At 37.2% G+C, this 25,563-nt stretch overlaps 1 protein-coding gene across 1 annotated transcript; it reads right to left on the bottom strand.

The window, feature by feature from the left end:
- Positions 1-6,295: 6,295 nt before the first annotated feature.
- On the bottom strand, positions 6,296-19,834 carry LOC107670630 (alpha-soluble NSF attachment protein-like). Its single transcript, XM_016463292.1, has 11 exons — positions 19,643-19,834; positions 17,277-17,356; positions 16,951-17,067; positions 16,534-16,580; positions 10,655-10,732; positions 10,495-10,550; positions 10,054-10,138; positions 9,523-9,627; positions 9,347-9,415; positions 7,409-7,459; positions 6,296-7,189 (listed from the first exon to the last, which is right to left on the bottom strand). Exons 1-11 carry the CDS (start codon positions 19,738-19,740, stop codon positions 7,088-7,090), a joined length of 888 nt encoding a protein of 295 aa, XP_016318778.1. The 5' UTR covers positions 19,741-19,834; the 3' UTR covers positions 6,296-7,087.
- Between the last annotated feature and the right edge of the window lie 5,729 nt (positions 19,835-25,563).

The raw sequence follows: 25,563 nt of genomic DNA, 5'->3' as shown, positions 1-25,563 counted from the left end.
TCTTCCTTTAAGAAATTGCTGAGGTTTGTGTGGGTGAAGAATGCTGTCTGTCACTTACGAACAGGCTGACAGTTAATGTGCGGGTCACTGAAAAAAGACAGTCAAGTCATTCATTCATTTAACCTCATGTTGGTCCAAAGCAGCATGCATTTCTTTGTGCGGGTCACTGAAAAAAGACAGTCAAGTCATTCATTTAACCTCATGTTGGTCCAAAGCAGCATGCATTTCTTTCTTTCATTGTATGGACAAAATAAACCAACACATTTTTCAAAATATTACCTTCATGTTTCAGAGAAGTCAAGTCAGTCAGTCAGTCATACAGGATGGAACAACATAAGGGTGATTAATGACAATTTTCATTTTTGAGTGAACTATCCCTCTTAAATAAAATCTTACTGGAACTGGGCTAGAGCTGTCCATGCCAACATCACCATAAAGAAAATGTATTACTACTACTACTAGCATGTTCTTACTGTTTGCATAATTAACAGACATCATTTTTGTATGTGGCTCTAAAATTAAACAACCTTTTCATTTATTGGAAAATTGGTCTCAGGTGATTAATTAAACAGCACAGGCTCTTAAGTGACGTACATGTTAGTCTCATGAGGACACTGCATTGAGCTCAGGGAAAGACAATATACAGCAGTTGAGAGAAAGATTCATGCTGTTTCTATATTAATTCATTGCCATGTTACCAATTTGTCATTCATTTAACCTCATGTTGGTCCAAAGCAGCATGCATTTCTTTCTTTCATTGTATGGACAAAATAAACCAACACATTTTTCAAAATATTACCTTCATGTTTCAGAGAAGTCAAGTCAGTCAGTCAGTCATACAGGATGGAACAACATAAGGGTGATTAATGACAATTTTCATTTGAGTGAACTATCCCTCTTAAAATCTTACTGGAACTGGGCTAGAGCTGTCCATGCCAACATCACCATAAAGAAAATGTATTACTACTACTACTAGCATGTTCTTACTGTTTGCATAATTAACAGACATCATTTTTGTATGTGGCTCTAAAATTAAACAACCTTTTCATTTATTGGAAAATTGGTCTCAGGTGATTAATTAAACAGCACAGGCTCTTAAGTGACGTACATGTTAGTCTCATGAGGACACTGCATTGAGCTCAGGGAAAGACAATATACAGCAGTTGAGAGAAAGATTCATGCTGTTTCTATATTAATTCATTGCCATGTTACCAATTTGAACACATAAATGAATCTATAATATCTAGTAATAGTAGCCTAGTATTAGTAGGCGATAGTATTTAACACTGGCTATCATGACAAACTCTTTATTAAACTGTCAGTTTGATTGAAAATAATACTAACGTTGAACATTTCTCAAGATTCTGAGCAGAACAATGAGGAAAAGCATAACAGGACTTACCGTGTGAGCGTCTATTAACATTCGTCCAAACTGCTCGTCTCAACAAAAGGAACCACGTTGCAGCCACCACTACACTGTGCGTCTGTTTCTTACCGTGGAAGGCAAAGGCGATGAAAGCACTATGTCAACTCCCCCCTTTCTTCCATCAGCACCTGTCTGTCTATGATTGGTGCTCATCAGCCAACACACCTGGTGACTTTAATAAAAAAAAATGTTGTGTCCGACGCGCCAGGGCCTCGGGCTTTGAGGCGGGGCCTCCATCCATAACCGTAAAATCTGCTAGTCAACCAGTCAATACAGGCAGCTAAATACTAGCCTCATTGTTCATCGGATATAGTTGAATTAGGCCAATAATGTTGCCATTTCAAAGCGGGTCCCGCCTTCTGAATGTTTGCCGTAACATGCTGCCTTCACGTGCTATCGGAAATTTCCTATTTCCCACTTATGAAGTCGTGATTACGAGCTTGTCGTATTCAAGTGCTTTACTAGCTGTGTCCCAATTCAAATACCGCATCCTTCGGAGGACGGGTCCTTCGAAGGATGCGGCCGACACTGCCTTCGAAGGACGCTCGGAGTCTAGCCTTCCCAGGATTTCCTAATTGTGCCAGCAGGTGTTCCTGATTAATGCTCCTGTTGCGTGGCAACGGTGCAAGAAGAGAACTGCCATCCTGAGATTTGTTAATGAAACTGAAAATTGCCAAAACTGATTTACTTAAGTCAACACACAGACGGAATTAGCGTTATTGCGAGCGCCGCTTGCTGTGAAGCGGGAGCGACCAGCCGGCAGAGGATGTTAGGACAATGGAAATATGCACTCAAACACTCTGGAGACCATCCCGTCAAATGGGTCCTTCGAAGGACGTAGCCTATGAATTGGGACACAGCTAATGTCGGAAATAATAAAAGTAGCATCCCATTGGTTGACTATCATAAACATTCACCACGCTACACATGCCGTTTGCTGACAACTCTGGAATTTTGGTCAAATACATGCTTATTTCACTGCTTATAAAACATGCTTCGAATGATCGTTCATATCTAGCCTATAAATACCTACGGTGGCCAAGAAGTGCAAAGCAAATCACAATTCTGAAAACAAAATAACAAATTACAAACGCAAATGCAAGTCTAAAAAAGGTAGGTATAGTTTGAGACAGCGCCATTGGTTTGGGATTACTCACCGCTGACTGGACGAGACATCTGTCAATCATCGTATACAGGAAGAACCAGCCGAAGAACAGCAGATTCCTGGTAGAAAGTTCGGAGATGGTATTAAAGTAGCTCAGTTTAAATGTATTGTATGAATTGCCCTTACTATGGAATAAAAAATACGGGGTGTCTATTTACATTTAGTTAAAAGTGGCTGTAAAATATCAGCTCCAGTGGCGCAGATGGATAAGTGCATGTCGTTGGCTTTTTGACGCGATCGACCGAATCTCGTATCACATCGTAAAGGCATTTATTTTCAATGAAAATTAAGGAAATAATCAAAAAGTTGAAAATAAAGTATCGGGTAGGGTTAGGGTAGGTTTGTTTTTTAGACTTGCATTTGCGTTTGTAATTTGTTATTTTGTTTTCAGAATTGTGATTTGCTTTGTACCTCTCTGCCACCGTAAAATACACTACTTAGCGACAAGACAAAGGGACGTAGTTGTTGTGAGAACAGCATTGACAGCAGCAATGGTTGTCCACTCCACCATGTTTAAAGATTATGACCCGCCCAATAGTGATGTACGGTTCGCGAACGAATCGTTATTTTGAACCGGTTCTTTTTAGTGAACCGGTCGAGCCAAATCGGACTGAATCGTACAAAACAGTTCGCACCTCGAGTCGGCACTGATCCACAATTTTCTAAAGTTTCTCACTTTCAGACATGCCTTACAGTCCCTACGACTCGAAACACGTTCGAGAACCGTTTCTTTCGGACACGTTCCAACATGAATTTTGCCTAGGGCCTCCAAATTCTAGAACCAGCCCTGGATCATCTTTAAAACAAAGAGAGGAACAACAGTATTTCCAGGCCTGGTTCTAAAATTAAATACTGAGGGTGTTTTAATAGTAAAGTGCTGATGTAATGTATAAAGGCCCCGATATACTTCAAACGAAATCGAAGACACTGCAGAATTAAATGTGCACCTTGACTGTACTGTTTCCACCAAAACTGTACATCGGGAGCTCCACAGGGTCAATATTTATGGTCAGGCTGCTGAAGCCAAACCTTTGGTCACTCGTGCCAATGCTGTGGACTACCGAACCATTATGAAGGACCATGTGCATCTAATGGTTCAAGCATTGTACCCTGGAGGTGGTGCCATATATGAGCATGAAAATGCACTAATACATTTTCCTCCACCCGCATCATGAGTGAGCTAGCCACTGTTCTGCAAGATGAATGGCTCAAAATCCCTCTGGCCCCTGTGCAGGACTTGTATCTGCCATTCCCAAGACAAATTGATGCTGTACTGGCAGCAAAAGGAGGCCCTAGACCAGGGCTGTCCAAACTCGGTCCTGGAGAGCCGGTGTCCTGCAGAGTTTAGCTCGACCTTGCCTCAACACACCTGACTGGAAATTTCTATGCCTAGTAAGAGCTTGATTAGCTGGTTCAGGTGTGTTTAATTAGGGTTGGAGCTAAACTCTGCAGGACACCGGCCCTCCAGGACTGAGTTTAGACAGCCCTGCCCTAGACCATACTAATAATTATTAGTCTAAAACCAGGTGTTTCAGTTTCATTGCCCAACCACTGTATATATTTCTAAGTTAGCAATTTTGAGTATTAGTATATACATTTACCTATTCTCTGACAAAAAAAATGATTGTGATACTTTTTTTAATGTGCAAAACTATTAGATTAGTTTGTCTCACAAACTCTACTTGTCCTTTAAAATCTTAAGCATATGCCCTAAATCACATGACTTGACAGAAGTGACATAATGTCTTTGGAAGAAAAGCAGCTCCAGGAATAAAGAGTTAGACATAAAAATGTTTTCTTAATTTTTAGAAGACTTATTCAATATTTAATCTAAACTTATTTAATATATAATCATAAGATGTCCACCCCGTTGTGTCAGTTTATACTGGACATGATAATATATATATATATATACAAATCTGTTTAGTTAAAAATCCACCAAACAGTGGGAATGAGCCTTAATTTTATTGTATTTTATTTATTCAGGTCATTTTATGAGACTTTATACAACTAAAAATCTCTTTTTCAGAAGTGTGCTGGCCAAGATGAGCAGCTACAGAATTTTTTTAAATGTTACAAATCAACAAACACCATGCAAATACATATTTAAAATATCTGCAATTCGAATCTTCCTTTACCAGAAAGTATTTACCATGAAATACTTAGTTTAGCTTTGTAAAGTTACAACCTCCTTGACAGCAACCAGTCTGGTTTCAGAAGTGGACATTCAACCGAGACTGCCTTGCTCTCAGGTGTTGAAGCCCTAAGACTAGCAAGAGCGAATTCCAAATCTTCAATACTTAACTTGCTGGATCTGTCCGCTGCTTTTGACACGGTTAACCACCAGATCCTCCTGTCAACCCTATTGGCAAAGGGCATCTCAGGAACCGCACTCCAGTGGTTTGAGGCTTACCTATCAGATAGGTCCTTCAAAGTATCTTGGAGAGGTGAGGTGTCCAGGTCGCAACATCTAACTACTGGGGTGCCTCAGGGCTCAGTTCTTGGACCACTTCTCTTCTCTGTCTACATGGCATCATTAGGTTCTGTCATTCAGAAACATGGCTTTTCATACCACTGCTATGCTAATGACACTCAACTCTACCTCTCATTCCATCCTGATGATCCGACGATAGCTGCTCGCATCTCAGCTTGTCTAACAGACATTTCTTGCTGGATGAAGGACCATTACCTTCAACTCAACCTTGCCAAGACAGAACTGCTTGTGGTTCCAGCAAACCCATCGATTCATCACAATTTCACCATCCAGTTAGGCACATCAACCATAACTCCTTCAAAAACAGCCAGAAACCTTGGAGTTATGATGGATGATCAGCTTACTTTCTCAGACCACATTGCTAAAACTGTCCGGTCCTGCAGATTTGCTTTATTCAACATCAAGATCAGGTCCTTTCTTTCGGAACATGCTTCACAACGCCTTGTTCAAGCTCTTGTTCTGTCCAGGCTGGACTATTGCAATGCTCTCTTGGCAGGTCTTCCAGCCAATTCCATCAAACCTTTACAATTAATCCAGAACACGGCTGCAAGATTAATTTGGAATGAGCCAAAAAAAATGCATGTCACACTAAATTAACTGTTCCCTCCTGGTGGAATGACCTGCCCAAATCAATGCGAGCAGCTCAGTCCTTAGCCATCTTCAAGAATCGGCTAAAAACACATCTCTTCCATCTTTATTTGACCCTCTAACTCTAGCACTCTCTATTCTAATCCTATTCTTTTAAAAAAAACCTAACACTTGCTTTCTAATCTTTTTGTATTCTGTTTTATTTTCATTTATTATACAATTAACAAAAGCAAAAAAGACCTCTAACACTAGCTTGCTCTATTCTTTTTCTATTCTGTTTTCTTATTTATTATATTATTTAAAAAAAACCTTGCTACGTTTACTGCGTTAAGCTAACTGAGACTTGTTATAGCACTTGTATATCATTGCTTTTGTTGATTTTGATTGCTTCCACTGTCCTCATTTGTAAGTCGCTTTGGATAAAAACGTCTGCTAAATGACTAAATGTAAATGTAAAGTATTTCAACCCCAGCTTTAACTTGTTTTTAGACTGGAATTGATTTACATGAGATTTAAAAGATTAAGATTAATCAAATATAAAACCAAGATATTTATATTCTGGCACTAACTCTATTACAGTGCCTTGTAAAGCTCTAACCAATATAGGGTTTGGTTTTAGTCCTTTATTTAACCAAGAAATAAACTTTTGTTGTTTATTTCGAAAAAGCCTCAATTCAGTTTTGTTAGCTTTATTAAGAGAACAATGATTTCATAGCAAGACTAACTGTAATATATAATTACCAATAAATTAAAATCAAGTTTAACCTATTGCAAGAAAGATGGCAACAGGCCAGCCCTTGTTTCTCCATTTTTGGGGAGTCAATAAAAATCATACTGTATAGGTTGAATCAGTCCTTCTTTTACTCTTTTTCTTCTCCAGATGTAAAAAAAAATAAAATAAAATAAACCGGAACAAACTGGTAGAGCATTTCAAATCATTTTTCAAGATTAGTCTACACAGGAATCAGCAAGCAAAAAATAGGCAGAGATACAAGGTATGGTATATCCGATAAGAATAAAAATACATATGCCACTACTAAAGAATTGAACAGAATGAACAAAGGCTTTTTGAGCTCAGTAATATGGGTGCTCTGTCAGCCCGAGCACAAGGCATTTCTGAAGCTTGGTGTGCACAGTACCCCATAATATTACTGTAGCTGGTTTCAGCTCTCAAGCGACACGCTCTCAAATCCCATTTAAACAACCAGCCTTCCTTTCTTTAGTGTTCTCTGAGGTGTGGTGGTACGGCCGTGTCATAGAGAGAGAGAGGTAAAGCAAGGACGTTAAGGCACTGAGAGTTGAGTTGGTGGTAAAAGAGAGCGAGATGGCGATAGTCGACCGTCATACTGCAGTCACGGTGTTAAAGGCACAAGGCAGAGCAAGTGGCAAAGGGGCAGAGGGGAGGAAGAGGATCTTAGCGAAGGTCACTTTCATCATCTTGTAAGGATTTCTTGATACGAAGCAGCATGGTGGTGAGCCACTGATCCAGTCGTGAGATGGTGTCATACTCCTTTACCTGAAAGATAGAGAGAGAACCGTGAAAATGATGAAGAGCCCTGCTATTGTGCCTATGAATTGATGTGACAGCCATGATGACTGATAGGCATGTCATGTGGATAGCTTAACTCATTTTAGTGAAACTAGGAAGCTATGGTGAAACTATGCTTCTAGTGACCTGAAAATTGTTTAAGAGGTTTTATAAGCAACAGATAGGGCAAGCAAGTGCTTTTCTTACAGCATCAGTATATGCATCCAAGTTCTGTTCCTCAAAGGCATCTAAAAGTTTCTGTTAAAAAATGAAAAAAAGAACATTTTAAGCACATAATTCATCCATCATCCTTCAGTCAGAACCACAGTGTTTTGCTGTTACCCAACACACTCCACAGACAGAATGGTTTATTCACAATTCTTTCACTTTACTGGCATGATTATTTTAGACAAATGAGAATAAACTCTCTCAGTAGGTAATATCTTTGCACTTTCATATCACTGAATTCAAAATTACAACAAGCCAATCTAGAAGCATGCCTTCAGAGCAAATTATACAAAACTGGTTTGCTCTGTCAATTTATGAATCATCCCAAGATTGCGGAAAATAGCATGTTTTTACAAGCTAAAAATACAGCACTCTATACTGTAAAAATAATACTTTACACGATTATAAAAACCTTTGATCAGCCATAAAGTTGTATGGAATACTTTAAAATAAATAAATAAAAACAAATAATAAATAAATAAAAATGAAAAAATGAATGAACTATCAAATTCATAAATAAGAATAAATTAATGAGTAAATAAAGAATAAATGAACAAAAATCTATTACACTGGTTATTTAAAGGGGTCCTATTATGCTTTTTCACTTTTTCAACTTTAGTTAGTCTGTAATGTTGCTGTCTGAGCATAAAAAAGATCTGCAAAGTTACAAAGTCCACTTCAAAAGGAGATATTTTATTTAACAGAAATCACTTTTCAAAAACTACAACGAACGACTCGTTTGGACTACAACGCATATTTTCCGGGATTTGTGATATCACAAACATCGACGAATGGGACGAGACCTGGTTGAGCTGCACTAGAGAAGGCAACGAGTGTTATCACTGTGTCAGAGACACGCTAGCTTTCCCAAGGCAGACGAACTTAGAGTGGTTACAATCATCCAGGTTTAAATCGCGCAACCCTCTACACTGTGAGTAAATCACTCGCATATGCGACTAAATCTTCTGGGCGACTAAATAATGTCTAACATTTGCCATTGGCTAATAAATTCTTAGATTTTACACGCCAGTATGTGTGTGAGAGGCGTTCAACACAGATTTTCACTCGATAAACACGCTGACTGAGCGCTTGAGAGTTTCGCTCTCCGTCAAGCGATCTGTACTATTTGGATGCGCTCAATGGATGCGCAGTATGTAGCACGCAGCGCACCTGTATTTGACGTACCGTAAACTAGTGTGAAGGCGCACAACTCGCCGTCGCTTTACTGATAGCGCTGTGTTTCTCACACATGCAAAGAGAGAGAGAGTCTTGCATACCACGCTGAATCGATACGCTACATGTAAACCATATTCTTTGTTGTATTTTCCTGTCAAAATAACAGAGTTCATTTAGAATTATTCAGCTTTTAAGAACGCGATTATATTGCCAAGCTGTGCGTAGAGGGATGTCGCGCTCAAATTGATTTGATTTTGACGCAATATTTACACTGAAGCTCGCATGCGGCTATGGTAAGGGGCGTGACATTTCCCAACCAGGCGCCGAGTGGTGCCAATCACAGCACACACTGGTCCAGCTAACCAATCACAGCACACACTGGCCCAGCTAACCAATCACAGCACATTTCGTATTTCAGAAGGCGGGCCTTCATTTGATACAGGAACTATTCGAGCCGTTCATGCCAGACTGGAGAGAGGTGTTGTAATAATGTAAAATATGTGAAAACTAATGTGTTTTTCGAACAACCTAGTATGAGAGCCTGTTCTAGTACACCCCCAAAACAAAATCAAGACTTTGTAAAAGAGCATAATAGGACCCCTTTAAATAAAAAACTTAGGGTTAGGGGGTTTGTTCAAATTCTCAGTATAAGCAATTAAATTTTCAAAATTTAGAACACATTTAATGTTTTTTTTTTTGTTGTTGTTGCTGTGGTCATTTTGTGCTGAGATCCAGCCTTACCTTCACCAATTTGCATTCACGTGAATCTGAAAAGGCTGGAAACATTTCCTCATACTTCTGGATGGCAAGCTACAAGGGAGGCATCAAGGACAAAGAATATGAATGGGAACTGCAAACGACACTGCTGTTTTCCATCAGCTTGTTTAAAGATGTGTTTCTGGTGGCATGTGTCATACCTTAGCATTCAGCATGTCCACACAGAAGTGGCAGAGAGCTGCCTTAAAGAAATAGTCCTTTGCACTGTATTTCAACAGAGTACTGTCCATTGCATGTGTTGCAACCTGGAAACCCAAACAACACAACTTAAAATCTTTTCATGTGCAAAAAAAAATAAATATAAAGTTATATGCAACTTCTTGTTTCAGGCTGAGTTTGGAGTTCAAGCGACTGCACTGACTGATAGTGACTGATATTTGACCCGACAGAGAAAATGCCTGATAGGTAAAGATTATATTTAAGCTTTAATTTCTTTCACGAGTTCAGCCTTTTCATCTATTGAAATTCATAAAAAAATAGTAGATTGCCTTGATTAAAATCTTTCCATATGCAAAAAAAGTTTATGTTCACTCTTAACAGCTACCTTTATTCACATATCCAAATCAATGTTTGCTACACATGGAGGCAAAATATTTCTGTTTAAAAACTGACGACCTTCATATGGTCATCAGTCTGGTGTACTGAAACCAGACTGACATAGTTTTGTTTACCTGTTCATAGATCTCAATGGCTTTAGGGTACCGCTCCAGTTGAGCTGCATAGGTGGAAACTTTGAGCAGGCATTTGTTGGCTGAGCTTCAGGGAAGAATGAACAGATTAGAAACATTTCCAGATCATGACTCGGTTACGATTACGGAAAGAAATTCCCCCCAAAAAGATCATGTGATGATGAATAATAGGTTCATGTGTCATATGCTGCCTGCAAGGCGGTATATCTCAATATGGTACGGTAAATGTGAGACGGAGGTAAAGGTCTTTGCCTTCAGCAAACCTGCTTGCTATGCATTACGTACTGATTTTAATCAAAACCATTCACTGGAGAAGACCTGATTTTATAGGTAACCCCATTTCTACTGGTCATTTCTGAATCATCATTTAGGATTGATAAGTCTTGAGAACTAGGAGTAAAAACAGCTTTAAAACCATCATACCTTGTGGACTCCTCGCCTTTATAATAGTCTGCTGCCTGTTCATAGTGAGCTATGGCCTAAGGAAAAGGTTATAAAGTACTTTGAATAAATTTTACTTTCAGATTTGGAATAAAAATGATATAAAGAAAATAATCAATCAATGTGACAAAATAAACCTGACCTTGTCAATGTCAACCAGTTCGGTCTCATAAATTTCAGCAATGGTGACGTGGTGTTTCGCTGCGATTGTAAATCGACCCTACAAGATAAGACACACAAAACAAGCAGCACTACATTGCAATCTAGGCAGGACTAAATGCATAGCTAAGATAAAATCACTGCTACATGACTGACTGGTGAAAAACAGCTTCAGTTCAGTTCAGCCGTTAGTTTTAGCTGAAAAACACCACTGCCTGTTTTCCTCCATTGAAAGCCATCCAAAATAGCAGATAAAACATTTTCTGGAAGCAAAATATTTTCATATTTAAAAAAACTTTTATAAATACAAAATAATAATGAAATATTAATAATCAGTTTTTCAAGGTTTTACAAGTATCATGAATTACCAATTCATAAATAACACGTTTTTGGGGGTCGCACCACATGGTATTTTACAACCTGTCCTGAACTAACTTGGCCTTTTCAAAAAAACAAACAAAAAAAACCCAAATACATACATTTAGGGTTCCTTTGAATGTGTAGGTTTCATAAATTTAGACCATTTTGAGCAGTCGGTTCAAAGGAATTTTAAATTTCTCAAATATTGACAAAAATATATATTCTTGCATCAAACTGGTTTTTGCTGTAATTCTTGTAAAAGATTTAAATTTGAAAGAATTTCTAAATTTTTACATGAATAAAAAGTGGTTAAACAGGGCTCTACGCTTACTATTCTTTAAAAAAAAAAAAATTAGGAGCACAGTCAAAAATGTCAGGAGCACCTTCTAATCAATAATCAAAAATTCTGATCAAATATTAGCCTTCCCATTACGAGATGATATTTGACTCCTTAAAGTGATTTACAGGGAATTTAGTTTTTACACCCTTGTAATGGCATTTTTCTAACTTTATTAAAAGTATGTCATCTTTTATGTCAAATTCAAAAATCATATTTATAAGCTTTTTAAAATTTCTAATTAAAACAACAGAATAAAATCAAGTAAAATAAGAATAAGTTACCAATCAAATAAAATCAGTATTAAAAAAAATTAGGCGTGTTAGAACGAGCCGTTTTAGGTAGGTGTGGCTGACTCTTAACTTTTATAAAGAATATCTCTTTGGATTTGAGACTTTAGTCTTTGCAACTTTACAGATCTTCTTTATTCACCAAGAGCTTGTAACACTTCAAAGAGAAAGGAAAAATTGAAATCGCATCATATGACCCCTTTAAAATGAAAGTAAAACTGCCAGTATAGGTGGCGGCAAGTCACTGATTTTAGCACTGAATCATTCATTCACGAACAGCTGATTCATTCAGGAACGAAGCAAGTGACTGTCTTTATGAATGGGTAATTGAATCAGATTCGTTTAAAAACGCCCATTCATACGTAAATGAAACAACGCTGTGTTTGAATGGAGATGCGCAGCGGCTCAGCTGTTACTTTGCTTGAAACTATTTTCGTTGACGAAATAGAGCAAAATCAGGCAATAGTGTTCAGACAATGCAAGTCACTTAATATTAACTTCTTGTTTAATGAACTGTTGTATTAAATCAATATCATTTGCAAACTCTCTTAAACATTAAAAGATGTCACCCTCCTTCGTTCATCGCGATCTCACAAAGTTCCATTATAATCAACGCAGCTCTCTACACTGCACAGTGAATCTCTTATTTACACCCTGTCTACACTTTGTTTGATATAATGAGAGGATTCGTGAGCTTGCAGAACTCAGCACTGAACAGAACGGCGTTTTGAGCAGTGAGTGGATTCTGATGATTGTGTTCAAGGAATCAACAGATATGTCTGTGATACATTACTCACCGCTGCAAAAACACGGAAGTACGATAGAAACCTTTGAAGCTCCCCTCAGCTCAAATACAACTATGCTAATTGGGTAATTTGCACTGGTCCTAAATATTTTTTCATAGTCGCACTCAGTAGTTTTCAGTCGCAAATGCACTGCTTCTCCATAGGCTCATGCAGGGCTGCGCAATGTGCGCATCAGCTCGCATGCTAAGATTTTTTCTCGCGCTACCCCATCTCCACCCCAATCATTACCGCTGTTTCGTTTTGCCTTTGACAGCGCATTTAGGAACATTTTTGAAAAAGTACCATTCTACTAAACAAAATGTATTTCAAATTTATTTCAAGCACTTTCAAGGACCTATATTTGTTTTCAAGTACTTTCCAGGGCTTGAATCCATGTGTCTGATATTCAAGTACTTGCAAGTACTTTCAAGAAGCGTGGGAACCCTGTCTGTACATACATGCATACATACATAACATAACTTGTCTTTCAACATAGCTCAGGGAGTGACTAGTTACATGGTTCATACTGATACTGTGGAAATTTTTTTAAATGTATAGTCGGCAGCACCAAAGCTCCAAAAGTATCAAAAAATTTATTTTTTAAAAAGACTGTCGCATAGCATATGTGACGTTTCGAGCACGCAGGCTCTTCATCAGACAAATGAACAACACTGATATCCCAATCTTTATAGGCCTACCTCCAGGTGATCAAAGGTCACATGACCGTACAATATTATCGTGATAATAATAATTTTGCGGGTTGTTTGAACATCAGTTTGTGTTAAATCCTCTGGCGAATGATTTCTTGAGACACATTGTTCTATGGAAACGATACATTGATGATGTTTTTTTTAGTATGGAGTGGTACTGAATCTGAGCTACTAGAGTTTCATAGTTTGGTTAATAATAAGTGTAGTGCGTTGAAATTTACTATGGAATTTCATCAAGAGAAAATAATTTTTTTGGATGTGCTTGTTCTTCGTACTGCATCAGGCATTGAAACTACTTTGTATCGCAAATCAACTGACCGTAACACTATTTTACACGGACAATCCTATCATCCTGTGTCATTAAAGCGCTCGTTACCAATTTCCCAATTTAGTCGTATTCGCCGTATTTGTAGCAGAGTGATCCCAACCTCAAGAAATGTTTTGACAAACCACCTCGTTTAGTGCACAAGAAAACACCTAATCTTCGAAATCTTTTGGTTAGAGCTGATTTGAAACCTGCTCCTCATTTTTTTAACAAAATACCATATGGGAATTACAGATGCGGTAACTGTCAACAGTGTAATTTCACATATAAGACGTCGACCTTTACACATCCGTACACGGCAAAAAAAATAAAAATTCGAGGCACTATTTCATGTAAGACGGCTAATGTCATTTACCTGTTGCGTTGCCCCTGTGGTTTATGTTATATTGGTAAGACTAGCAGACCTCTAAAAACTCGCATCTCTGAACATCAATGTGCAATTAGACATCGCGATCCAAAAAGCACTTTGCAGATTCAAGACACTCAGTTTCCACTCTTCAGTACATAGGTATTGAAGTAGTGAAGTGTCCGCGTCGCGGAGGTGATATCAACAAATTGCTTTTACAACGCGAAGCCTTTTGGATTTATACACTAGACACGTTGTCCCCTAGAGGATTAAATGAGGACTTTGATATTCGTCCATTTCTTTAAACATAAGATATCTATTTACATATAATAAACACTTTGTGGTTATTGATTTGTATTTATGTACCCAGGCAGGCATCAATTAATGTTATTAAACAATATTTTGAGAATTATATTCGTGTATTTTGCATAGCTTTATGTTTTTGATTTAGATTTTTCTTATTTTTGTTTCTATGTTTTTCTCCTTGGTTGATATGTTATTGTTTTGGTATTATTATTATCACGATAATATTGTACGGTCATGTGACCTTTGATCACCTGGAGGTAGGCCTATAAAGATTGGGATATCAGTGTTGTTCATTTGTCTGATGAAGAGCCTGCGTGCTCGAAACGTCACATATGCTATGCTACAGTCTTTTTAAAAAATACATTTTTTTATACTTTTGGAGCTTTGGTGCTGCCGACTTTACATTTAAAAATTTTCCACTTGTTTCTTAGTCGAGCACCCAGTTGAGATCGATGTGTGTGCTTTTGCCTGCTCTTCATACAGATACTGTAAAATGAAATTCCAGGACTTTCAAGGACTTTTCAAGCACTACTTTTTTGGTTTTCAAGGACTTCATGTCAGAGACGTCACTTATCAAACAATATCTTATCTTTCAAATTCTAAAAAAGATAAACAGATAAATAAAAATATACTAATAAAACAAAATGTCAAAAATAAAGTGAAGCACATGCAAGGTATGCAATGATGTCAACTTTAAATATTAGTAACATAAAATTTATCAACAACTTCAGTGAAGGTTGTGGCGGCAAGGGAATGACTTTAAAAGCGAATTAGTAGTTCAATCGTTAAAAAACGCTGACTCATTCTAAAATAAAGTAAGGTTTGTAAACAAGGAAATTATTTTAACTCTGAACAACAGTGACATGCAGAGCTCACTTCAAAGAGATCAAAGCATTGCAGCGCTGTTCCGGTGTTGTGCCGAATTCTGCACCCCTGCCAGATTATGCACCCCCTTGTTGAAGTCGCTACCTGAATGCCTAATCCCAACCCCACCCCTAATCCTAACCCCTCCCCCACACCTACTCCTAAACCTACCAATACTAGGGGGTGCATAATCTGGCAGGGTGCAAATTTCAGCACTACACCGGTCACGGTAATCTACTTAACCATCGAAAGAATATTATGAAGTTATCGCTTTCCTCATTCAGATTGATTGTTATCCCACACGAATATATGATTGACCTGAACAATTAAAGCTGAATCACATATATGGAAATATACAATAACGCGCATAGCACTGCGAAATGGCTCTACAGACTTCCACAGAAACAAGCGCAAAAACCATCTTGAGAATTTTGTATTTGAACTTCGGTTTTTGCGATAGCTCTGTAAATTTCTATAGCCATATTCGAACAGTAACTGTTTCTCACGGGTACATTAGGTATTTTCAACATTTACAGGGGCTAGTTGGTGATTTTATTGCTGTCTGAATCCAGAATGTCAGTGTTTTTCTCCCACCATTTGCGTTAAAAAAAAATTCCCGGTCGAATTACCTACTGTTCTTTGACAAACACTATCGTGTGGTAATAAACTGCTGTCCAACTCCACATCTTTGAATTTATAAGAAGAGACCAGGGCCGTCCTTAGGGGGGGTGCAACTGGTGCAGCCGCACCGGGCCCCGTGCTTGAGGGGCCCCACGGTGAACGGACTGAGGACATTGTGTGTGTGTGTGTGTGTAAGCTAAATAGAACAGAATCAAGAATGGGTTACACATACCCATGGCAAATTCTATTCAGTTGTCTTACTAATTACTACTAATTTGTGGACGTATTTTAACAATATTTCAAAAAGTCTCTAAGCATATAGCGATGGGTAATACAGAAGCACCAAAGAAAAGACAAAGGAAGGTCAACTAGACTAAATAAGTTTAAAACTAAGAAAACACTTTCACGATTCAGGTGATACCTAGATGTCATTGTAATAGTCCAATACATTTATTTGGTTGCAACCTAGATTGTAAATTGAGATTTAGAAATCCTTAGGAGGACTTCTCAGCTGTCCTAGGTTTAGGAGTTACTTACAGCTTTGTGAATTATTACTCTTGAAAAAAAAAAATCCTAAAAGTCCTAAAATTAGGAGCGAAACGTTCCTTATTTTTATGAGTTGCTCCTAAATTTCCGCATTAAGAGCAACTTTTAGACTTAAGATTTTTTTGTGAATACAGCCCCTGGTTAGAGCACACTAAACCACATGCATTGTGTTAGAGTGCCCTCCAGTGGTGCATCAAAAAATTTTTCAATTTTAACAATTGCTTTGGATATGCTGAACTGTTTCCAAAACAAGTTTCCACCGCAAAAAGATAAACAGATGAAAAGTGTCAAAATGATTCTGTACCACAAAAGCAGCTCTACTTTTATTTAAACACCATCTATAGCCCCCACAGATGTAAGAATGACTCTTACCATGTCTGTATAGATCTCAATGGCCCTGTTCAAGCAGTTTATGGCCTCTGTGGAGATAATGACAGACAACTGAACCTTAACCATTTTCAATGAACTGCATATAAACAGTTAGATCATTTTTAACACGAAAGTAAAATTAACATTTTTTTTTAGAATATTGAAATAAATATTAGGTTTTTTTGGTGCATAAAAAGCAACGGGTCTCATTTACTAATAACTGTGTGGATTATTTGTATTTATATGTACAGGAGAAAATTTTCCACCTAATTTACAACACATTTTCAAACGAGTGACCAAATCATGATATTTTTTCAGGAAGAAAATTCAAAAGAACAGCATTTATTTGAAATAGAAATATTTTGTAATATTATAAGTATAATATATATATGCATATCAAATAATATAATGGATGAATACCTTGAGGGTCTGATTTTTTAAAGGCATTGCCAGCATCAATGAAGTTTGTGGCTGCGTCATGTTTACTCTGCATCTGCAGGTATAGGAGAGCTGCCTGGGAGAAAGCGTTTCCTGAAGCTAACAAACACAACAAAATGCAAACATTACGATAAATATTACAATAAAAATATAATGTGCAACAGACATGCATAGCCTGCAAGCCTCAACTAAAAAATCTTTCTCATTTAGAAATTAAGTGCATTTTTGTTCCATTCACACATTTAAAATAAGAGGACAAAACAACAAGTAGATTTGTATATTGAGTTAAGCTGAGTGTATGTCTTTACCACTCCAGTTCTTGGCCATCTTGAACATGTTTGCTGCCCTTCCATACAAGTCACAAGCATCCTCCATCTTTGAAGAGCCCCTATTAAAATATATGATAATAATAAATACAAAATATAATGATGATTTCTAACCTAATCACGTTCCCTAACACTTACAAAAAGTGTCCATATATATAGATCAAAGACAAGAAGTCCCATTTTGGTGTCTGCATTAAATGAAATTTAGAAAAGTGATTTTATATACATACATTAAATGCAAATAAAGTGTCTACTTTAATGTTTCAAAAACCTTTTGTTAAAATATAATGTGAAAATATGGCTGAAATAATGTCCCATCCTCATTGACCTAGGGCTGGACAATAATTCAATATCAATATATATTGCGATATAATTTTCAGAAATATTCAGAAAAGTGGCAATCGATGGCAATTTCATTTGATCTGATAAAGTAGCGTTTATGAGCGGAGCACTGCTTTGTGTGCAGCTGTTACCAGGGAAACAGAGAATGAATTTGCATTTTCAATAAGCCCGTCTCCAGCAACATGTTTTTGTTGTTGCTCACTCTTTTTTCTGTTTTCTCCTGCAACTCTGAGCACTTTTCCTATTCTTTATCCTGGCTGAAGCACTTTTGTTTCAAACTGTATGAATAATCAGCCTACCGCTTTTAATTCTAAAATATTATATAGTTTTACAGGAGGAGGTTTCCTAGACTTGGCAAATTCATTTTTCATAAGTTTGTAGGTACAGACATCCATTGTGGGCGTTCTTGGCAGTTTTTCTGAGGCTTTTTTAAATATTGTTCATATCAATATCAGAATTATATCATATTGACCAAAATTAAGAAACATATTGTGATTGTGTGACTGTGAAATTTTGGTCATATCGTCCAGCCCTACACTGACTGTACATTTATGTAAAAATGAAACAATATACAGTGGGGAAAATATTTATTTGATCCCCTGCTGATTTTGTAAGTTTGCCCATTTACAAAGAAATGAAGGATCTGTAATTTATATGGTAGGTTTATTTTAACGGATAGAGACAGAATATCATCCAAAAAATCCAGAAAAAACACATTATATAAAGGGTAGAAATTGATTTGCATTTCAGTGAGTGAAATAAGTATTTGATCCCCTACCAACCAGCAAGAATTCTGGCTCCCATAGATTAGTTATGTGCCCATGTGGAACACAGGTTAGTCCTGCCACTTTAAGAAGTTACTCCTAATATCAGCTCTTTGGTTGGTATTCTGTCTCTATACATTAAAGTAAACCTACCATAAAAATTACAGATCCTTCATTTCTTTGTAACTGGGCAAACTTACAAAATCAGCAGGGGATCAAATAAATATTTTCCCCACTGTACTTATTCTGACCTGTACTTATTAAAATATATGGAACAAACGGTGATCATACAAAACTTTATTATATTTTAAATGATTAATTTAAAAACTTATTGCTGACAATTGGGTAAATCCAAGTGGTTTGAAGGATAGTGGCAAATGTTGTTAAAGATTTCAAATTACAATTTAGCTTTGGGGTGCTGCACCATGATCCTTAAACACAGTCTTTTAATGTCATCTACTGATTCTTGTTCTATACATGACTGACAATATTTTTTTTTTTGTATATGGACTATACTTAGTGTGTGTCTTCTGTAAATCATGGTAAAAATGTATGATAGTCATTATTTATTGCTACATATTGCTCAGAAATAAATAAATAACAGGACACATTCATACAGGGGGTAAAATGAAAGCTACTGAACTTTTATTGTTTTGATGTTTGGAAACCTATATACATTCAATTTGTTTACCATGTAATGAATATTATGTTTTTCAGCTATTACAGGTTTGGGGTTTCTAGAGTCCAAGCAGAACACGCAGGTTAATGTGTTCATGTTTGTCATGTCCAGTGTCAGCTGACTCCTAGCTAAAGCCTACAGTTACATTTCGCTCTCATCGCCTGACTATTTCATCATCAGCTTTATGGAGGCATTACGCCAGATCACATGACTAGATCTCAACCTTAACAATATAGAGATATAAGTATAGATGTATACAGACACGATTTGTGTGATGACAATATTTAGGTTTATTACAATTAGTCGTTGCTCTAAGTGTATTACGAACTCACATCTGGAACAACAAATAGAAATTAAACGTACAGACATTTAAAATTAAATGTGGTTTCAATCTCCACATCCAAACAATCTCATTTGGCAGGAGAAATAGTTTTTAGACCCTTTATCCCACTCTGGTAATCACTTATATGAAGTTCGCGTTTGACAGCTAACTGACTAGCATGCTAACTATCTGTTTACCCGGGTTGGCTTGTCAGCAGTCTGTTAAAAGTTATAAAACATACCCAAACAGAGAGCCAAAGAACGACTGCGAGGATTTCACTTTCTTCTCGGCTTCAGCCATGAGAGCCATGGCCTCTTTTTCTTTCCCGGAGTTATCCATTGAATATTGGTTAGTTTAACTTTAGCAGCAGACTCTGGAATCCAGCCACATCAACACATCTCAGCGGAAACTTCCAACATGTCCGTCTGCTGCCTCACTTCAAAATAAAAGTGGAGTTGAGCTTGTCCAAAAATAAAGATATATTTAAAGAAAAACAAGAACCAGCAATTACTATAAAAATAGTATCATATTTGTATAAAAACAGCATATATACTTTTGAAATACACTCATACAATATTAACTTTCATACAAATTTAATCTATTCATTTGACTTTTATCCAAAACAACTTGTTTATAATTTTTTTCCAATGAGTTCTGAGCACTAAAAGTTACAGTAAAAGCCTGACATATAAAATAATAGTCAGAAAAATCTGCATTTTATGTTTTGTATTTGATACATCAGGCGTTTATGGCTCATATAGCATAACAGTGAGAATATGGAGGTTTCTCCATTTTATTGCAGGTAAATTTGGTGCAGTCATTATTTATTAGACAAAAGTTAAGGTGAAACTCTGATAGCTTGTAATGTAAATTATATAGGAGTGTATATAGAAGATTTTATAGAGTAAATATAATATAATTATATAAATGGATGTAAATATCACACAATACCTCACAATAATGATAGTAATATGCTTAGTTTTATGATCAAAGCATTGTGTTTTAATTGTTGTAACTGTTTGTTTAGTTTTGGTTCCGTTTTAATTATTTTCCCTCTTCCTGTTTGCCTGAGTTCTTGTTCATTTTTAGTTGTAATGGTTTCCAGTCATGTTCAAATTTGTTTCCATTGTGACTCATTAGTTCCCTCAGTTTGTGTTCTTGGTTGTCTGTTCTCATTGGTTTATAGTGGTTGTGTTTTGCCTGAGCATTATCTTGATCTCCTGAGAGTTTATTATTCTGATTCATTGTTTATTAAAGTTGACTGCTGCATTTAGATCCTGCCTCAACAGGACACAGACGCGTGCACACTCTAACCATAGCTCACCGGCTGCGGCAGTCAGCGATGAAACGCCAGAAGCAGCAACAGATGACTTTAATGTCATCGTGGATGAAAAGAAAGAAAGGAGATGTGAGTTGGTTGATTCGGTTAATTAGCTCAGGTCAGGATAATCATATTTTCTGTCTAACTGTTACACCTGTTGATGTTAGCCTAACGTTGACTGAGGCTAACATTAACATACACTGTTGCTAGGTAACTTCAGACTATTGTTAGCTAAATATTTAATGTTGAACTGTGGTTCCCAAAGTGGGGTACGTGAGGCGACAGAGGAGGGTACGCGAACAAAATGCTGAGTTTTGCAGTGTTTCGTGAACGAATCTGTGGCTTTGAACGAATAGTTCGTGAAAGTCAAATAGTTTCGCCACCTACTGGCGGTTTTAGTATTTAAAATAATAATTTTTCACTTTTTTATCATCATTGCATATTACTCTATTGAACTTTATTATTATTATTATTTAAAACAGTATTAATATTGTATTTATAAAGATAAAAAATGAGTCTCACATTATTTAAATTTTATTCACACACAAAACATTAATGGTGAACATTTTTGACTTTATAAAATGATTCTCTCAAGTCTTGGTGATCGGCCCCTATTAAACAATAAAGAGAGTAAGAGATCTTTGTCTTATACATAGTTTAGTAGCCGCCTACTATTATTTTTGGCAGAATTTATCATTATAATCAACTTAATTATTTCCTGGATTTTGTATCACCATAGTCCCTAAATGTATGTAAATGCAGGCAGGGGCACAACTGCACATTTGCTGAGGGGTATGCAAGATCTTGGGCAGTGCAGATTCCTCCAGTTCTTCTTTTGTCATGGTTTCCATCTTGATTAAAAAACTAAATCTGTCAGAGACGTGGCCAATATTTTTATACCTGTCACTAAGTTCCTGGATAGCTGTGTCAACAATTACATTAAACACACCACACCTAAAATGCACTTCAGGGTCTTCATCTTCGCTGTAATTGCTGGTTTCATCATGGAATTGTTTCTGTTTGCAGAGGCATTTTCTCCTAAACTCTGTGCTTCCATTCAATTCACTTGCCATTTTGCGTGCAATGGACATCGATTTTGGAAATCCCTCCTCTTTGTACTGTACAGTACAAAGAAGTCTTTCAAAGAATTGATCAGCATAATGGCAGTGTCCAAAGACACATCTGGTGCTTGTAGTGCCTTGCTTACATGTGTGATCTCAGCCAAAATGTCATACCAAACTATGAGACACACAAGAAACTCCATGCGCACAACTTCTTCATAGATGATTTAGCCTCGGATGCAATTTTTCCATCTTTAGCCACTTTTTCCAAGCTTTTCCAAAGCATCAAGAGCTCCTCCAAGCTGAAAGCGCAAGGCTTTAACAGAATCTAGTTTTACCTCCCACCTGGTGTCACTCAGTGGCTTCAGTGTAATTTTCACAAATTCTTTCAGAATGTCCCATCTCTTGACAGACGAGGAGAAGATTGTATACAATCTCTCAAGAGTGCCAAAGAAAGTTAAACATTCTCTGTTTGAAGATGCTGCATCACATAAAAGGAGATTGAGGCTGTGGCTGCAGCAAGGAATGAATATTGCCTCTGGGTTGTTCTCCAGGATTAAAGCTTGGATGCATTTCTGAATCCCACTCATGTTGGAATCATTGTCATAACTCTGTCCACGACAACTATTTAACTCCAATCCCAAATTCTTCTCAATCACTTCAGTCAGTTTCTCTGCTAGGCCCTGACCAGCTGTGTCCTTCACAGCAGTGAAGCCAACAAATGATTCCTGTACACATGTTTTTTTCCTTTCATCTGTGTGGGCATATCTTATTATAACAGAGGCCTGCTCCTGTTTTGAAATGTCTGGAGTGCAGTCAAACTGGACAGCAAAATATTTTGCTGCTTTAATACGTGTACAGATTTTGCTGACAACGCATTCAGATATAGACTGCAAAAACACATTTTGAGTACACCATGACAGGTATGACGTTATTTTTTTTTTGGAAGATGCTTCTCTTAGATGCTCTGCCATTGTAACATCATAACGTGCAAGCAGCTCAATTAAGCCAAGGAAATTGCCATTTTTAGTTCTGCCCAGTTGTTCTTTCTTCCCTCTCAGTGGCAAGTTTCTTTCAGCTAAAAAAAGAATGCAGTCAATCACTCTGGTCAGTACATTCTTCCAGCGGGACTTCTCTGCTGCGATTACCTTTTGCAATTCACTGTCAACTGCAAGAGAGTTGCCAATTCTTTCCATGAAAGGTAAGCATCTATATGATGGTTACTTGTTTCATGAAGTTGAAGTGTTTTTGAAAGACATTGCCAGTTGTTGTATCCCAGAACCAGCCATTTGTCACATGTTTTGGCTCCACCAAATAATTTGCGTGCAAAGCAATGCACTTTATTTGCTTTCTTGGAATATAACAACCAGTCTCACTCAATTCTCTCCCCATTTGATAATAAGCAATAACAGTAGGCCTTTGAAAATCGCCTGTTACTCACCTCGGATCTAGGATATGGCCCATCAGGACATTTCAAAGGCCCTCTCTCAGTCATGTTTTGCCTAAAAGTGTCAGTAATTTGATGGGGTGAAGGCCAGTCCGATGGGTCCTCTGGGTAAGGTCTTTCCTCCGCTTCCTCCTCTGTTGCATCTCTGCATTCTCCATCTAACTCCTCTCTTCTGATGTCATCCTGAAGATGTGGCTCTCCATCTTTCCCTGCACTAGATTTTTGCAAGACAAACCAATACTTAACACTGAAATGCCCTAATCTGTAATGTACTTCACAATATTGTGTGTAGCCAGTCATACCTGTTCTCTTCACTTGCACTGGATACATTTACTTTCTTTCTCTGCCCTTCATCTTCACAACTGAGTAAACAAAATAGATGTTTCACAAACTTTGTTCCTTAAGGCTAATACCTTAATCTGCATGTTTCTTGATATTGTGTAAGTCATAAAATCCTGTATGGCCCTTACCTACCTGTTTTCTTCACCTGCTCTGAACTCATTTTCTATCACTGCTTCATTGTCCTCCTCATCTTCATGGATGAGTAAATGAACCAGATATTTCACAAAATATATACCTTAAATCATCAATCCCAAATTTATGTTTCTTGATATTGTTTAAAGTGGTCATGACAAGATGAATTAAATTTGACTTGATTCTTTGACAAATAAGAGGTCACTGCACTATAAAAACATTTTGTAATTCTGGTGCACAAAAAACTGTAACTTACTTTATAAGTGTACATCAGAAAACACATTAAAATGGTAAACGTATGTTATGACCCCCTTAAGACATAATATACTGTGTGGCAGCTCCTACCTGTTCTCTTCACCTGCTCTTGACTCATTTGCTTTTGTACTCTTCTGTACTTCTCTTTCTGTACTCTTCATCTTCATGGCTGAGTAAATGACCAGATATTTCACAATATTTATACTTTTAATTCTGCAGTACTCCAATCTGCAATATTTCTTGGCCCATTCCTACCTGTTCTCTTCACCTGCTTTGTCATTCTCTTTCACCTGCTCTTCGTTGTCCTCTCCATCTTCATGGCTGAGTAAATATACCATTATGTTATTATTATACCTATACTACAGCAGTTAACTTTCAGTATGAAACTACTTGCATATTTCTACTCAGTATGAAAGAGTGGTTAAAAACTACCAAAAATGTAAGTGATTAAAACAGTAAAGTATTAAAAAACAAAAATATATGGTAGATCTTTAAAACGTAATTTTTGATGAACACTCATGTACAAAGCATTAAAATTATTGTATTTGCTAAACAGTGATTTAATTTCATTAGCACTGTTATTACAACAGAAACAGAAAAAAGCTCATGCATGAATAAATTCAAACTGCATCATTTTTTAGAAACTTTGTGGTTTTTCTAGCTGAAAAGGCATTGAGAATGTTTTGAGAATCCTGTTTACACAACAGCTTACAATGGCGTCTCGAATACTGTATGAATGAACCTGTAGTGGGATTTATAGGCTAGTCCCATTCCGTTTACACAGCATGGCTTTCCGGGCATTAATTGTGCCCCTGGACATAACGAGCTGAGAGGATGAGGCAAGAGCCCAATAACTAGGTTGTGCTTGGTGGTGAGAACCTCAGTTAACATTTTTAACAATCAATGAAATGAAACGCCTATTTTTCGGGAATAATGATTTGATATTAATGGACGGTAACTATGCCCGTCCTCACCTCACTGGCATTGGCAATAACGTTAAATGTTGTTGAACTTCAAGACTGACAGTAATACAAAATGATAGGTCAAGCTTACCAATCTCTTTTTATCCACTTTGACATTGATGTCCTCATTTTTAAGACACTGTTTTTCATTTTCTTTTTTTCATTTTCTGTTCTGCGCCCCAGACAATTTCTTCTGTCCATTTTGCATGCGTGACTGTCACGGGATGACTCGCGAAACAAAATGATCCAAGTGCAGCTTTTAATGATCCAAACATAATCTAGACAATAATCCAAAACAGGGAAAAACAAGGCAAAAACACAAGATAATCTGAGGCATGAACACGTAACAGCAAAAGCAAAACTGAAGCCCCGAATGACACAAAACAACCAACATATATATACACACCAGCAAGATCATCAAACTAACAAGACACAGCTAAAACCAATGAAACAATGAGGATGCAGGGGATGATGGGAGCAGAGTGAGGGGAACCATGGGAAATGCAGTGAAGTTAAAACGAACACAAAGTCCAAAAGAGTGCCCTCTGATGGCTCTTAAGGGCACTCCAGAAGATGACTGTGACAGTACCCCCTCTCTAAAGAGTGGCTTCCAGACGCTCTAAAAGGGAGAAAATTAAATTT

Source organism: Sinocyclocheilus anshuiensis, unplaced genomic scaffold (assembly GCF_001515605.1).
Source record: "Sinocyclocheilus anshuiensis isolate Anshui unplaced genomic scaffold, SAMN03320099.WGS_v1.1 scaffold140, whole genome shotgun sequence".
NCBI lineage: Eukaryota > Metazoa > Chordata > Actinopteri > Cypriniformes > Cyprinidae > Sinocyclocheilus > Sinocyclocheilus anshuiensis.
The sequence above is the reverse complement of the archived record's forward strand: the minus strand, read 5'-3'. Positions and strand labels throughout refer to the sequence as shown.